The sequence below is a fragment of the Crocodylus porosus genome, unplaced genomic scaffold, assembly GCF_001723895.1.
Source record: "Crocodylus porosus isolate Cpor-Errol unplaced genomic scaffold, CroPor_comp1, whole genome shotgun sequence".
In the NCBI taxonomy this organism is placed as follows: Eukaryota; Metazoa; Chordata; order Crocodylia; family Crocodylidae; genus Crocodylus; species Crocodylus porosus.
Window position 1 is genome coordinate 5904018 of NW_017728936.1, and position 16931 is coordinate 5920948.

At 50.8% G+C, this 16931-nt stretch overlaps 1 protein-coding gene across 7 annotated transcripts in view; it reads left to right on the plus strand.

Annotated features, from left to right (window-relative positions):
• Positions 1 to 16931, plus strand: part of NTM (neurotrimin) — a 624942-nt gene that overhangs the window by 366103 nt on the left and 241908 nt on the right. For all 7 annotated transcript variants that reach the window (XM_019547015.1, XM_019547016.1, XM_019547017.1 and 4 more), the window contains exon 2: positions 78 to 162. In XM_019547015.1, the coding sequence (XP_019402560.1) occupies positions 78 to 162 (85 nt within the window). The remainder of the gene's footprint in view (positions 1 to 77; positions 163 to 16931) is intronic.

Sequence of the window (16931 nt, forward strand, 5' to 3'; positions counted from 1 at the left end):
CGGGATGGGGGGCTCGGCCGCGCCCTGGCGGGGGCTGGTGGCGCTGGGGCTCAGGCTGCTCTTCCTTGTGCCCGCAGGAGTGCCCGTGCGCAGCGGAGATGCCGCCTTCCCCAAGGCCATGGACAACGTGACGGTGCGACAAGGGGAGAGCGCCACGCTCAGGTAGGAGCCGCCGGCGGGCGCGGGGGGACGGCGGGCGCGGGGCTCCTTTGCCTGTGCCCGGCAGCGCCCGGCGCGCCTGAAGTTGCCGAGCTCCCCGGGCCGGGCCGGGCGCTGCGGGGTCGAAGCCCCCGGGTGCCCGACTGCCACCGAGCCGAGAGACGCGGCCGGTGTTTCCCCCTCGGCTCTCAGCAAGGCGGGCTGGGTTCAGAGGGAGCAGCGAGCTTTGTCCGAGGGGTAAAGCGGAGGGAGAGGCGTCTCCGCCACGTTTCGGACCCGCTCCTCCGCCTGCTGGAAACGGACTAGCCTCTAGTAGATCTTTTCTGATGGCTAGGATCTGCCTCTCTCTCTCTCACGTATATATATATTGTAAATGGCTTAAACTGCCGAGCTGAGCTCTGGTGCGCTCGGGAACAACTTTCCACCGGCTGCGCGTTGCGTCGGTGGCATGTTAAGAGTGACAAGGCCAGAAGAGCGTGTCGGGCAAACGCGGAGCTCTCCTCCGTCTCCATGCCAGTGAACAGAGCGGAGCCGAGCGTGGGCAGCGAAGCGGGGCTGGCTCCTGGAAGGGGCTTCAGCCAAGGTCCCCGAGCCTTCCCTACCCCACTAGGAGTCTCTCCTTTGGAGTAATGCAGGGAATTAAAATCAAGGCCCAGGGCTGCCCTTGGAAACCTGGATATGACTGCCATGTATGGACTATGCCTCAGGCTCTCCCGACCTGTCCCCTCCAGTCTCTTCCCCTGTGCCAGGCGCACGTGCTGGCTGTCCAAAGGACCTGGCTGTGTGATAGTCCAGGAACGGGACAGCAGGAGGTGCCTCAGATCAGGACGAAGTTTGCTGGGCTTTGGCGGGAGAAGTGTGCCCGCCCTCTGGCCTGACCCTGGTGGGACAGGCTCTCCCTAGGGCTGTCTCCTCTCTTCCATTCGTAGAACAGATGCAGAAATAAATGATCCTGGGAGACGGGCACCAAACAGAGAACTGGCAGGAGAACGAGCCAGGTGGGGATGCCTGACACCTGCGTTGCCTTCCCAGCAGGCGCGTGCACTTCTGTGCTGGTGCCGGAAGGACTGCATGGTGGTGAAAGCTCTGGCAGCACTGCCGTTCTAGCCCGGCCGCTGTGTTCTCCATGTGAACCCGTGTGTGCATGTGTGTTGGGGTGCGGAGAGACATGTTTGACTGCAAGCAATAGTTTGGTGTCAGTTAGGAACAAAGGAGCCCTGGTGTGAGTCGGCAGGTGGGGACAGCCTCCTTGTTGTGAATGAGGCCTATAGGGAAGAGAGAAAAATCCTCCACTTGCTTCAGAAGTACTAAGGGAATTGTGGGTTCACTACGGGAGGTGGTTGCACGGGGGGGAATGACTGACTCCAGAGTCTGTTGGGCTCTTCTGAGCTTGGCTCCAGCCTCTTCAGTGCGTGATAGCGGTAGGGATTGTTTTGCCGGTGAATGATGCATCTTCCTGCACCGGAGCCCATGAAGAGTTGGATCTGTGCTCGTGCTCTGAAGTGTCACGTCCCCTTCCAGCGGCTGCTCTGCAGAAAAAAATAACAGCCCACGACTGACGCTATCAAATGAAGTTAGTCCCCGAGCAAAAGGGGTAGAGGCCTCAGCTTGGATAATACCGGTTCAGGGCTGTGTGTTTTTGCTGCCAGCCCCGATGGCGTTTACACCCTAGGTTATGCATGTGCCACAGCTGCTCATGGCCCCTCGTGCAGGTGCTCTCGTGACCCCTTGTGCCTGCACGTGCTCACGCTGGCAAACGCAGGCACTGAGCTCCTGTGATGGGGAGCGGCGGGGGGCCAAGTGGGAAAGAGTGCATGGGAGCAGAGAGGTCTGTGACAGGAAAGTGAAGAAGCCTCAGCCCCATTGCTTGGTCCCCTCCCTGTTCTGCAGAGCCTGGCTCCCACTGTAACTATTGATCTGTTGTCTCGTGGACAACTTGTCCAGAATAGCAATGCTGTTTGGAGGGGCTTGTGCTAAGCTGGGCGAGGCTGGTACTCTTCCCCCCCTGCCAACGGCAATGCCTTCTCTGAGCTTGTTCTAGGCAGTGCCCCCCTCCCCTACCCCTGTCCCCATCTGCAAGCCCCTGGCAGCATGGAAATTAATGGAAGACCTAGAGAGAGGCAAAGAAAAGGCATCCTCTTTTCCCACTGATTTCCATTTGCAGCAAAAGGGCTTGGAAGGAAATGAGGCTCTCTGGAGATTTCTTCTTGTCCTTTCACACCCGACAAAAGGGAAAGCTTGTTTTGCAACGTAGACGCCAACGTATTTGGTTCGCTGGGACACTTGGAAGGTCCAGGAGCTCCCCCCCTCCACATGCAGTGCAGCTCGCTGCTGTTTCACTGGCTGCTTGGCTGCTGGAAGTGGTTCCTGGCGCTTCCTTTGTCCACAGTCCTCACGGTACTTTGCCAAGGCCCTGAAGTTGCCTTTGGGGCAGTGTAGCTGTGAGCTACCAGCTATGGGGCATGGGCCAGCGGGGCTGTTTTATACTCCAGCCACACTGTCCCTTAGATTGAAGTGAATTCAGTGCCCATGAAAGGAGCCGGATTGACAGCCCTGAGGAGACTGAGGGTGCTCTTTGTCCGCAGAGCAGCTCCAGCCTGGGCAGTGAGAGGGTGAGCCTCCTTCACGCAGCCCATTGCCAATGCGCTTCAGCCCTGGCACACCAAGGATCTCCTCCGAGGCCGTGGAGTGGCTCGCTGCCTGTGGGCCCATCCAGTTCCCAATCTCTGTGTTCATGCTGCCAGCTGGGCTCCTAGTTGTCCTCCATTGCAGTGGTACTTTTATGATGTGGACACTTGTCAACATGCAGCTGGACTGGGAGTCCACGAGTTCAGCGTGCTTAGGCCAGAGGGGATTCGTTAGACCTGGAGGATACGATTCTAGCTGTGGGCATGCCCAGGTACCCAAGGGTCTTGACTATCCTGCCCTGTTCTTATTGCCAAATGGGGAAAGGGCGTCTGGCTACACAGAAGTATCTGATAGTCCCAGTAGGAAAGTTGAAAATTGGATGAGGCCAAACTTGGGGCTTGACAGCAAACAACTGAGTCAGACTTGTGACCTAGATGTGAAATATTATTGCCAGCACAAGTTGTGAGGAGCCCAGGTTTTACTCCAGGTCTATTCTAGCCCTGTTTCAAACCAGCTAGGAGGTAGCTATATCTCGAGCACGGTATTATTAACACGATTCTCTGCTAATGGTGGGCAAAGACATACATGTCAGGTATGAGCTACAGCCCTTCACCCCGAACTTGACCCATGCCCAAGCTTCTGGGGAAGTTTGAAAAAGTTGGATTAATCTTAAAGCAAACAAGCAAGCAACGAGCTTGACTGTGGTCTCACTTAAGTTGGCACAGATCCATTAGCCCTCATGGAGACTTGTTTTCCCAAGTGTAAGTCTGAAGTGCAGTAAAGATTTTGTCTGTTTATTTAGATAGAAAATAAGAAAAGACTTCCTATCTGGGGCCCTAGGCACTGTAGCACACCATCAGATCAAAGCAGGAGTCAAGGAATTGCTTCCACAGGAGGTCAGTCAGGCAGATATCTGCAGGAATTCCTATTCACCCTGTCGTCTTTAAGGGAAAATTGCAGCCTGTTCTCCTTGAGTTTGACCTCTGCATGTATTGCCTCTAGCTGGTCTAGGACAGTGATCTGCTATGTAAGACCTTCTTCATGGCCCTGTATACAAATGCCAGGTGCCAGGGACTGCATCTTGCAGGTGGGTATGTTCCCCTGAACCCGCTGCTTTTGCTGCATGCAAAAGTGTAAGAAATTCTGTACTCTAAGGCTCTGCTCGTGCCAGTGCAACAGCCCATCAGATACCTGCCACCTGCACAGGGTGCCCCTGAAGACATTGGTACCCTGAGTAGGTGGCATGTAGGTGTATGTGATCACAGGGGTGGAGCTGTGTTTTTGCAGGCCTTCTGTATGTTGTTGTCATCTGCTTGTGTCTGAGATGAATTTGTGCTTCCAGTATTTTTTCGTTTGATTTGAATGACCCTCGAACTCAGCTGCAGGTCGGCTGGGTTAAGGGGCACAGCCCCAGAGTTTCCTGTGATCTGCTCCGTGGTTCTTCAACACTAGCACCGCTTTCTTCCGCCCTTTTGTTTTAATGTTTTCTGTGACTGTTTTGCAGATTTGTTTCCCATTATGTTCTGCCCCTAAAATAATTTGGGGGAAACAGTAATTTGGCTGCAAAACAAAGGAAAACAAAGAACGCAGAGCTGCCTGCTCTCTCGCTGACAGGTTTGACAGATAGAGATTAATATGAAACATCCCATGTGTTAAGCAAAAGAAAAAAGACTCTTGTTCAGAAAGAGGCTTGTTTTTCTAGGGGAGGGGTCCCATTTTACTAGTGCACAAAAGCCAGGGCTGATTTCTGATTCCAGATGAACTAGGGTAGTTCTCGCACCTCAAGCCTTTGATATGATTTTGTGCAGATTTTGCTCCTGCCAGTCTCAGAACAATGAAGAGGCTGAAATTCCTTCAAAACCCAGGCCTGGCTCCACTGACGTGTTTGCAGACCTCCTGACTGAAGAGTTAGGGTTTGCTCTGAAGAATTTCTTTGCTCGCCAGCTGAGGATGTCATGGGCGATGGGTTTTTTTTTCCTTTTTCCCCACTAACAGAAACGCCTGCCCCCCTTTAGTACAAGCGGGGATGCTTTTTATTCACTGTGGGGAGCCTATACCCACTTCCACCAGTGTTCATGTTGGTCCATTGCTCTTCCTCCTCCTTGAGATATTTGAATGACTACATTAGTATTAGAGCCTGGCCCGCTCGTGACTCTGGCCCTGCCGTAAGCTGCTGGGGTTGAGTGACGGGAAATCTCTGCTGAGGTTTTGGTCTGCTGCCCTTGTGGTCTGTAATCAATGAACAGAAAGTTTTGGTCAGGATGCAGGGGACGGGAAACTCCTCCCTGGGTGTGAGTAAAAGGCCCAGAAGCTGGAGTTGCCTGCAGCAAGCTCAGCAGCAGTTCCAGCTGCTTCCAGCTGGGTGCGTGCATTTTGCATAGTTAGAAGAAGGAAATATCAGGAGAGGGGACCAGCTCTGAATATAAGCCAGACAAGGCAAGGGGAGTTGGAGCATGGGGTTGGCTGACCAGGGCCACATATTCAGTGGCTGGAGCAGTGTGGCCAGTGGGCAGAGAGGCAGGACGCAAAATGGGGTGGCAGCCAGAGCTGGGTTGCTGCTGGGGGAGCCAGAGCAGTGTGGGTCTGTGGGTGGTGTAGTGCAGTGATGAAGAATTGCAGATCAAAATTGCACAGCTCCACGCTTCCCAGCACTGCCCTCACAGTGCAACATGTTCCTGTGTCTTAGCCCCTCCCGAACGAGTTCTGCGGCTTCTCTGCAAACCCAAGCAGAAGTGCTTTTCCCCTGCCTCTTTGGCATGCCAGTGCACTCGAGGACATCCTGAATCTTTCACCACTCCTCGCCATGTTCCATCTCCTGCCCTGCCCAGCCGATTCCCAGCGCTCTTGTACAACCGCCAAAATCCTTGTTATCGGCTCAGTATTCATGTTCCTCTCCAGGGCTCAGGCCCGTGGCACGCTGCTTCAATGAAATATTCATCTCATTCAGCCGTTCCTAAAGTTCAGTACCTGGTATTTTTCATCCGCTGCAGTCATTTATTTCAGAGCTTCATACAGCAAAGAGCGTTACTTCCACCTGCTTCCCAGCCTGCCCGGGGATAGGGCCTGGCATGAGCCTTTGGACTTCTGATTACAGAGTCAGAGGGGCAGTCATCTGGTATTGTTCATCTGAGCAGTTCATGTCTCTGAGGGCTTCAGAGAGAAGCTGTAGGCCATGCCAAGGCAGGACAGCCTGTGGTGGTGATATATATGCAAGAGGAGGATGGAGTTAGTGCACAGACTCATTTATAGTCCTTGTGAGTTTATGCTACAGGCTCTGCTAGTATCTAGCTTGCTCTGCTCAGGCGCTTTCTCCAGCTATGTCTCAGCTCAGGTCATAGAAACTTCCACACTTTACTTACAGACATGATCTCTCCTGGCAGGGAGGGAGCTGGCAAACCAAAAGTTAAATTGATTCCAGTGCAGAGGTGAGTCCTTTGCCTAAAGGTGGCCGTTAGTATGAGGTGGAGAGCATATACCCTCCCATATCTCCACCTTCCAGCCCTGCCCTTGCTCGGGAAATCACTGTAAGTCAGGGGTGGGCAAAATGTGGCCCACGGGCCAGATGCAGCCGGCAGGCCATTCTATCTGGCCCGCGGGGCCCCTAAAAAAATTTAGAAATGTAATATTAATCTGCCCCTGGCTGCCTGTCATGCGGCCCTCAGTGGCTTGCCAAAACTCAGTAAGCAGCCCTCCGCCTGAAATAATTGCCCACCCCTGCTGTAAGTGATACAAGCATCAGGACTCCTGGGTTCTGCTCCAGGCTTTCTCTTGTGCAACAAATCACTTCACCTCCACCTGTTTTCCCCACCTGTACATGCCAGGGACCTCCTTAATATGCAGCTTGCAATCTGCTTTGAGATCCCCAGCCGAAGGCATGTAGAAGCTATCTAGAGTATTGCCAGTGTGCATTGTTGAGAGAAGCTGTTGCCTCCAAGTTGATTGCTTCCCTGCAGTGGCATGTATTTGTAAGAAGAGTTTATTGCTAAAGTGACATGTCAGCAAATCTTAGCGATGGCAGAGAGGTGGCTGTGATGGAATCAGTTTGAAGTGAAGAAAAAATTGTCATATGCATGGATTTTGCAAGTGCAATTTCCATCTGAGATGAGACAAGGTCCTGATTGCTCTGCCGGGGGGAAGGTTTCCCTTTATAGCCTCTCCGGTAGAACGGCTGCCTGCAGTTCCCAGCGGCTGACTGTGTCTTTGGCCATGTGAGCCAAGCGTGCTGTCCGGCGGCTCTCGTTTCTGTCAGTTTGGTTTGGAGTTGCCTGTCTGTCAGCGTGTCTTGGCGAGGAGATACTTGGCACTGCAGTAAAAAGCCAGATTTGGAAAGAGTGCGGTTTCAACAAAGAAAGGCAAAAAATCTCAAGTCAGGACCAGAGCTTCCTGTGTGCATGCCTAGCTGATTCATACCAATGGGAACCTTTCTCTTGATGGACCTAACATCAGTTTAAAAGGATGGCTTCGGTTCAACTGTTAATAGGCTGCATGTGAAATAGCCACAGAGAAAGTCCTTGTAGGGCAAAGAACCAGTCTTCATCCTGGGTGGCTGCATCCCACTGTGTAAAGTGGATGTGAAGCACTGCCGTCTGGACTGGGTTTGGGTTTCACATTTGGAGGAGTGATGTGTAGATGTTTGGGCCCAGTATGCCCTCGTGGCTGAGATTTGGTCTTAGTCCTCCAGCTGCTGCAGCCACCGTTGAAATGCTGAACGTGTCCAAACCACGAGTACATTAAAAACCTTGGCTTACAAGGAGGATCCTTCAGTCTGTGATGAGTGGTGTCTGTCCTTAACAAGCGGCAGACCTATGGGAGAACAGTTGTTCGCTTATACGCAGAGAAAAGAGACAGAGGAGCAGATGGATTGGCGTGGAAGGTCTGAACGCAGAACTTGACTTTGCAGCTGATTCTTCCATGGGAGGAAAAAAAAAGCTGTGGTCAGATGGGGACAGAGGTGATGAAGGGCAGAGACTCGTCTAAGAGTGGTGACTTGTTTGTGGGGGAACAGAACAAGAATGAGCCCCGGGGGCTGAATTGGAGACAAGGGAGTCCGGCTCTGCATGTCAATGAGGACAGAGTAGCTAAAGAATCAAACCGCCTTCCAACCAGAGCAGCTGGTGAAATAGCAGCTTTTTTCAGGAAATGGGAGATTTTGACCAACTCTGTGCCTGCAGCCATAAATGCCTCTGACACCTGCGTCTGTTCTCGCAGACACTTGCAGAGCCCCGGACAGGAGCCAAGCGGTCATTAGTTTGGGCTTTCGTGTCTGGTTTCTGAGGCGGGATCTTTATTTCCCAGCTTTGCTTGCTTCATCCAGCAGAGTCTTTTCAGCCTCGTTTTTGGGGCTTTTAAGAAGCGATGTTGAGAGCAGTCAGGGAAACCTAATTCTCAAAACAAGGATGGTCTAAAATTGTCTAAGCTGTTAGATGGACGAGTCCCAGAGGCCTGATCCAGATTTTGAATCCCCCGAAAAATTCAAAAGGGGTTGGGATTTATCGCTGAGACTGGGGCTTACCTCATCTGGGCTCCGATTCTGGCCCCTTTGTAATTCACCCTATGCTGGATTTGAGGCCAGTGTCTAATAAATAGTGTTTTTAGTTGTGTCTGAGTGTTTCACCTTCTAAATTGTACACAGCCCCTGTTGGGTTTAGAGGAAGTGTGGCATGAGGGAAACCACCCCTTGGGGTTCAAATGAGCCTCAGAGAATTATGCGCTCAGCTTTAATGGGAGTTGGGCACCTGCTTTGCTTAATCTCATTTGAAACCCCCCACATTGCTTGTTTGCCACTTCCTCATTGTGTGTTATATGCTCCTGCATGTGTTTCCTTATCTCTGAGGGTTGGCTGTTTTGTTTGGGGTTTTTGGGTTTTTTTGGTTTTTTTTTTTGGGGGGGGGGTTGTTTCCTCAACATGGAAAGCTAGTTTCTGCTCAGCTGCAGCTTGCCTTAAGCTCCAGATTCATGGTCTATAGCTCATACCCGCCCCCCCAGTCATCTTCCTCTTCCTCCACCAGTAGTTTTGCTTTGAATTGGGCCTAATTCAAGCCAAATTTCCAAGCCCAGATTCCAGGCTCAACCCCCTTGACTTCAGTAAAGTTAGAAGGGAGGGTAGATGTGCACCTTATAGACTAACTAAATTGTGTGTGTGTGTGTGTATATATATGTATGTATATATATATGTATGTATGTATAAAAAAAAATATATATATAGTATAAAATATATTGATGTCTACATGCACACATATGTGCGTGCACACTCTCTCTTGAGCTGAACAAGAGATAGAGTGCACAAGCTTTTGTGAACTCAGGTTCACTTCCTCAGATGCTTTGAAAGGGCGCTGCAACATTATACATCATGTCAACCAATAGAGAATGTGACAGGAAACACCCTGTTTAGGAAGGAGCATTTTGCATCCCTGCAAGCTGATGATGTGACTCTTAGGAACAAAATAGCAGTGCTGGTGGGCATCAGCTGCCTTTGACTCACAGGTGCATCTTGTGAGGTTAAAGAAGGTTCAGCAAAATGTTTTCCATCTCTAGCTGCTTTGGTGTTGTGGCATGGAGCACAGGGTGTGTGAACCCTGAGGGATGGATCTTCCTTTGAGTTTGCTCTGGTCTTGCTGAATATCCAGAATGATCTGATCTACCCTCTGAGATGATTTTAGAGAGTTCAGTCTTTGTGTTTGCTCCAGACTTGTAGGCTTGCCCATCTTCTTGAGTTACTGGAGAATTTGGGTTTTGTGTTTCCTATAACTCCAGGAGTTTGTTTGCCCCCCACCACCCCGACCTTCTCCCTAGTTACTTTCCTTGCTTGTGACTATTCATAGGATCATAGAAAGAAGGACCGGAAGGGACCTATAGGATCATCAAGTCCGGTCCCCTGCCATGGGCAGGCGGTAATTGGGCTCAAATGAGCTCAATGAGGTATTTGTCCAGCCTCCTCTGAAAGACCACCAGAGATGGCAGTTGCACCGCCTCTGCTGGAAGTGTGTTCCAGATTCCAGTTACCCATACAGAAAAGAAGTTTTTCCTTATGTCCAGCTGAAACTTTTCCTCGGCTAGCTTGTGTCCATTGGTTCGCGTCTTCCCAGGCCGGGGGCTAATCTGAAAAGTTGTCCATCTAGGTCCTGGTGAATACGAGTTCTCCCTGGTGTTGTCCCTTGACAAGTATGTAGGCCGCTACCAAGTCACCTCTCAGCCTTCTTTTGCTCAGGCTGAACTGTCCCAGATCCCAAAGTCCCTTCTTATAGGGCCTGTCCCCGAGGCCCTTGATCATGCGGGTGGCCCTTCTCTGCACCTTTTTGAGCTTGTCCACATCCTACTTGAAGTGTGGTGACCACAGCTGGATGCAGTACTCCAGCTGTGGCCTCACCAACATTGAATAGAGGGGAAGGAGCACCTCTCTGGATCTGTTGGTGACACATCTGCTGATGCATGCCAGAATCCTATGTGCTCTGTTGGCTACTCACACTGGTGGCTCATATTCACCTTCTGGTCGATTGTCACCCCTAGGTCCATTCAGATGCAGTGCCAGCCAGTGGACCACCACCCATCGTATAGATATGGTGAGGGTTCTTCCCACCCAGATGAAGGACCTGGCATTTATCCCCATTGAACCTCATCTGGTTTTGTTCAGCCCATAGGACCAGCCTGTCAAGGTTGTTCTGAATCCTTGACCTGTGCTCTGATATGCCCACTTGTCCCCACAGTTTGGTATTGTCTGCCAACTTAATCATGGCACTTTTCACTCCCTCGTCCAAGTTATTAATACAGATATTAAAAAGCATGGGCCCAAGCACCGATCCCTGGGGTACACCACTAGAAATGACCTTCCAAGATGAAGCCGCTCATCAATCAAGACTCTTTGAGATCAGCTGCTGAGCCAGTTCCCAACCTCACTGTAGCCTGCTCTAGGTCAGTACTCTTTAACTTGACTGAGAGGATTTCATGGGAAACAGTATCAAAGGCCTGGCTGAAATCTAGGTAGATGACGTCCACCTTCTGTCCCATGTCCAGGTGGTTAGTTACTTGGTCATAAAAGGACACCAGATTTGTTAGGCCTCCCCTCGACAAAGCCATGCTGGTTGCTTCTCAGTACCCCGCCAGATGCAAACTTGTGGGTAATAATGTCCTCCTTGACGATCTTTTTCAAAGATTTTCCCCAGGATGGAAGTCAGACTGGTCTATAATTGGCACTGTCATTCCTCTTTCCCTTCTTAAAGATGGGCACCACGTTCGCCTTCTTCCAGTCATTAGGGACAATTCCTGAGTTCCACGATTCCTCGAACAGCCTCGCCAGAGGCACCGCTTGCCAGAGGCGCCGCAGAGGCATTCGAGGTCTGTGCTTTCCTTGGCTCAAAGAGAACATGTTTGCAGTTTCTAAAATGACTCGGACTGGGAGAATGCAGACGCCCTAGGGCTGTTCAGCGAGACAAGGAGCCTTTCAGCCCTGGCCATTGGTTTCAAGTCTGGAACCAGCTTCCCAGTCACGTATGGCTGTCGGCTCACTTACAGACTTGGTGACCCGAAGCTGTTTTCCACATCAATAATGGGCCTGTCATGCAAGATGGCCACGGCTGGAAAGCTCCCTGTAACAGAGAATACTTGCTCTGTTACGGTGAGATGGGATAGGCCCTTTAAGGGAAGAGTTCTTGTGAACCAGACAAAGGCAGCCAGCAAGGCCGGGGTTAATAAACAGCCCTGTGGCCAGGTCCACTAATAGGTCAAATGACTGGAAGAGGTCAGGCTAGCAAGGTATATAAAGCCCAGAGCCTGAGCCAAGAGCGCAGTTGGGCCCAGGAGACTGAAGGGTGAAGAGCTCTGCAGCCCTAAGGCCGGGGTACTGCTGCCACACAGGACTACTGGCAAGGAGGAGAAGTCTTGCAGGGAGCCAAGATGCAGGATAAAGAGAGTTCGGTATAGCCGGTGAGCACGGAGTTTTGTTACAGCCAGAAGGCTTATATTTCAATTTGTGGTTTAAACTGGTGGACTGGGTGGGACTTAAAAAAGGGGAGATATGGACTTCCCATTGGTACCTGAGGGGCATGTGGTTGCTTTGAGTCCTGCCAGGGGTTGGGCTCAAAGTGCTGATGGGCCCAGAGGTCTGGGGGGTTGAGATCAGGTTTGGGGCATGGAAACCAGGTTCACCATAGAGGACCTAGCCTGGGAGGCACCCAGATAGATAAGAGGGGCCAAAGCTGGTACGTGGACACCCCAACAAGGGTGTGCTGGCCTTGAAGTGGCCTAATGAGGTGACAGTGGGCAACATCTGCAAGGCATAGGCATGGCTAAAGGGGCAGAAGGAGGCCACAAATTTGGCCTTTGAGGCAACAGAGACCTTAAGGTCTGGATGGGCCCAGATGGTTTGCTTAGCTCTTGAGGTGCGAGCAGGAACTGCGGGGTTCAAGAGGAGTGAAGTGTCTGAAAGAAGGGCAAAGGCATAACCTGGGGCGTGGGGCAGCCTCCTTTTTCATACATTAGTTGATGACATCGAGGTGTGGCAAGCGAGAGAAAAGGAAGAGTATCGGGAGCTCAAGTAGGTGAGGTGCTGTATGACCGCCAGGGACTGACACGGCCACCCTGGGGGCACGATCCTGTTATAGGCACCAAGAAGGAACAGTCCCCTCCCATGCAAGGGCAGGGCAGTGAGGGCGAAGGAGCTGCTACCCAGTCTCTAAACGTGCTGTGCTATCAAGTCTCCAGACTTGTCAATCACCAGCACTTTAACTTTGTTTTGCGAAGTCCGAGTCAAGACATCCACCTCATATTTGATCTGTGAAGTCAGATGGAGCTGGGTTGATTTCCTCTAGCAGGTGCAGGCAAGAGAAAGGTGCAACAAAGCCTTTTGCTGGTAACAAAGCACCACAATGGCTCCGTTATGAAGTCTAGAGTGTGCGTGTTGGGTCGCGGCTTTGAAGTAGTCGTGTTGCTCAGTGCCTGAAGTTGGAGTCATCTCAACACATGAGGCACAGAAGTCAGTGGAAAAGGAGAATCAAATAAAGCGCTCACGGGGCAGAAGCTGGTGCTGCGGCTGAATTAGTGAGATGGGGAGATGTCAGCTCTTCCTCTCAGCTTTCCCTTTGCAGCACCAACTGTCAGTAATTTAACTAACGTTTTGTAAATAAATGTGGCATTCGGACAGCTGTCACCGCGCCTGCTATAAACACTCCTTTTGTCACTAAAAGCTGGCAGTGTCACTCTGTTTCCCCTGCAAATGCAGCTCGCACTGCCAGTTGGCTCCTGGATCCAGGGCTGTCAAGGAATAGCATATAGACCAGTGGCTTGAGAGACCTAGGGTTTTGCATAGAGAGCCCAGCATGGCACTGCCAATGCCTGGTGCAAAGGCAGCTTTAGCTTCCATAAAATAAATAACTAGCATGTTCATGAAAGCCTGTTTGAATGCATCTAGAGCACTAGTGGAAGATGGCAGATTGATAGCCCTGGAAGCCAAACTCCACTCTGTTCATGCCACAGCATCAGCAGTAGCAGGGCAGCGTTCCCTGTAGCCCTGCCACTGTCATTCAGGCGGTGGACAGATGAAATAATCCCACAGCCTTGACAAAGCAGGAAGAAATGGGCCCCAGTTTATCTGAATCTGCTGAAATGGTGTTTGTCTGTCTGCTTTATCTCATGGCAAGGGGAAGGCAAACTGCAATAATTATATCCCCTCACTCTTTGAGAGGTAAATTGAAATCTTGGGGCTTAGCTTCATTCTCTGGAGGATAGGACCAGGCAGATGAAGCAGTTACAGCAGACCAGGTAAGGCCCACTCATGAGCAATAAATTCCCCTCTTAAAGCAGTGTGTAGTAGTCTTCACATCTACACCTTCTGATCTGACCAGGAAAGACAACATTTATAAATAAGGGAAGTCAACTGCAGACCTGTGTGTGGAGGCTAACAGCAAGGGTTATGCCAGCGGTGTGTGCTTTTTCCACTGGTAGCTTCACTTTCTTCAGGCTAAGCCATTGCTCAGACATCTGATCACACCAGTGTTTTAGTGGTTGCAGAACTGGGCTGGATTTGACCAGGTGACCTATAGATGAGAGGTTTTCCTAAGCCCTTCACGTATTCCCTGCTTCATGCAGCCTGACACGACCAACTCACTTAAAATGCCCGAGTCGACCTGAGATAGATGCTACATCCTGTCCTTTTCCCTGAAGGTTGCAACTTCCCCCTACCCTTGCTCTTTCAAAGAGCCCTGCTGTTTATCTACACCCCAGAGAGTGGCAGTGTTCGGTCCTTGGACCTGTACTCTTCAATATCTTCTTCAGTGACTTGGATGTGGGTGTGAAGTGTATTCTGTCCAAGTTTGAAGATGATACTACGTTGTGGGGTGAAGTGCACACTCTGAAGTGTAGGGAGCACTTGCAGGCAGACCTAGACAGGTTAGAAAAGTGGGCAGTACACAATAGGATGCAGTACAACAAGGACAAGTGCAGAGTGCTGCACCTATGGCGCAAAAATATCCTGCACATCTACTGGCTGGTAAGTGACCCTCTCAGCAAAATTTAGAATGGGCTTTCATGGGCGGTGGTGCTCTCCCCTGCCTCGGGGGTCTTTAAGAGAAGGCTGGACAGGCATCTGGCTGGGGTCATCTGACCCAGCGCTCTTTCTTGCCTAGGGAGGGGGTCTCACTCGATGATCTGTTGAGGTCCCTTCCAACCCTAGCATCTATGAACTTTTGAAAACATCTAATCCCCAACACGCTCTCCTTCCTGGCTCATGGCGCCCTGGCATCAAGTGCTGCTCCCACTGGGATCATTGTAAATGGCTCAGAAGGAAGTTGTTCTAGTATTGCGGGTGGTGGAAGCTCAAATGGGTTGTAATTTAGACTTAAATAAGGTATATTTTGGAGGGGATGGAGTGGGGCTGTGTTTCCAGATAAGGTTTACTTGCCAGGTTCCCATGCTGATACAACTCCAAAAAGAACGACTTCCTCGCTCCTCCTCCCTGGCAACAAAATTTCATCCCTTCCATGGTGTGCTAGCTTCAAAGGCCCTGCAAGATGCTAAGAGCCTCTGTGGTCCTCGCAGAGATACAAGGCCAGGGCATTTGGTGCTTTTCTGAAGACGGCTTGTAAGGCCACAGCTTTAGGGCCTCAAGGCCATCGGACCGAGCCCAGGCTCAGTGTCCCGCTTTAGCAGGTGGGATAGAGCAAGAACGCGACAGTCCTCTTTCACTCTCTGCCTTCCTGCCCCTGCCCTGCTGCAGCCGCCGGTTCTGCCACTTGTTGAAGGCTCCCTCAAAGATCACCGCGTCCCACACATTTTTGCTCTTGCTCTCACCTCCAAGGCAGCTGCCCAGGCCCTGCCAAAAGGCTGTCTCGTGTCTCATTTCCTCTCTGTCAGCTTCACTTCTAGTGTCTCCCTAGACAAATCCATTGCTGTTTCTGTAAGCCTGCTTCCTCCAATTGCCAGTTCAGTGCTTGGGGAAAGTCTCACCAAATTAGGCCAGTAAATAGGCCAAGAAAAGCCTTCAAAACATGAATAATCAAAAGCAAAGCGTAACAACGCACTTGCTCCCTTGTACGCATTGTGAAAGCAGCCTGTAGTTATGGGCAAAGAGACGCTTCTGTTGTCTCAGTCCTGGTCTCCTGGATCTTTATAGCTAGAGCTGCGTGCATGGGTGACTGGTGACACTTTACTCAGGGGCGTCTCCCCACGGCCGATCTCACTCACTGGCCTCTGGAAGTGGCCACAGCACTCCCACTCTCTGGCCGGTGTTCACAGTGGGGGGACACTGGCCCCCCTGCCCATCGCCTAAGCAGGGAGTGGAGCCTGTCCAGGGGTGCACATGCACCCCTTACGCATTGCCCCTGGCTGCATGTGACTTAGCAGCTTTTCTCTGAAGGCAGTTTCTTGGGAAGTTTGAGGTCTTAATGATAACCTGAATTCCTCCAAAGCTCAGTTACTTTTAGATGTCGTGTCCCAACCCATGCCACACTGGAGAGGTGACCATGATCTGAAGTTTGCGTCCATATCTTGGTCTGTGTTCCTCCCATGTTAGAGGTTGGAAGGATCCAGACCTTATAAAACCATATATTCTTCCCTTGCGCCCATAGTTCAACCCTTTTTTTGGTAGAGGAATTTCAAATAAATTCCAGATTGGGGAAAAAAAAAAAATTACCTGCCATTCAGACCTTCCTGCTTCTCACCCAGTCTTGATATCTCAGACCCAAGCTTTGCCAATCTTGGCAATCCCCAGTTTAATTGAAAACTTAAAACATCTTTTGTATTCAAAACCGACAACATTTCTTTGTTTTCAGTCAGTAGACTTGCAAGCTTTAGCAGGCTCCTTGACTCGCCTGGTTCTTTCTCTCTTAGTGCAGGTACAGCTTATAGCAGTATAAGAGGGCTGGCTTTGCCCATGCCACGTTAGTAAGTGAAATAAGCAGTTCTGGCAAAAAACATATTCATGGCAGAGGAAATGCATAGGTTGTTTTTAAAATGTCACCACCTAACTGACCACGCGAGCTTGGCAAAAGCGAGTAGTGTAGGTCTGGCCAAAGCCAGGAAGGCTTCGATGCTTTTACTCTTCAATTTTGTGAACTGCTAGTTTATTTTGGTGCCTGATCACGTCAGGGAAAGCAGGTGCGGCGCTACAGGAGAAGATAAACTGAGCCTCTCCATTTGTTCATTCCAAGATACAGCTCTTCGATTAGATTCTCTTATCGCACACTGCAAGCAACATGCATTTCACTGTCTCGATTCCATTTCTGTATTTCCCCTACCTTCCCGAGACCTCAGCACCTTTCACTGGGACTGGAAAGCATAGTTCAAGACTCAGTACAGCTTGAGAGAGACATGAATTGAAATGAATAGCTCAGGGTTGGGAATTTGTTCTCTGACGGTTATAACCAACTGGCTCTGAGTGCAGGACTCTGCTTGCATTCTGCACACGGCGGCGATCAGAACACATGGAGATTGACTGAATATATATACCTTGTGTACGGCTAATGAACTAGGATAGATACAGTAGAGCAGGAGCGTAATTTGCTCAGATACCTGCAGAGGTAGAGATAAAGACAGCAAGAGATTGTGCAGATGGAGCTGGTAGTTCTTGCAGGCAGAGCCAGGGACGGGAGACCTTGGAAAAGCAGAGTTGGGGCACAGGGGATGAGGAGGGCAGTGGGGAAACGGATCATGTGTAA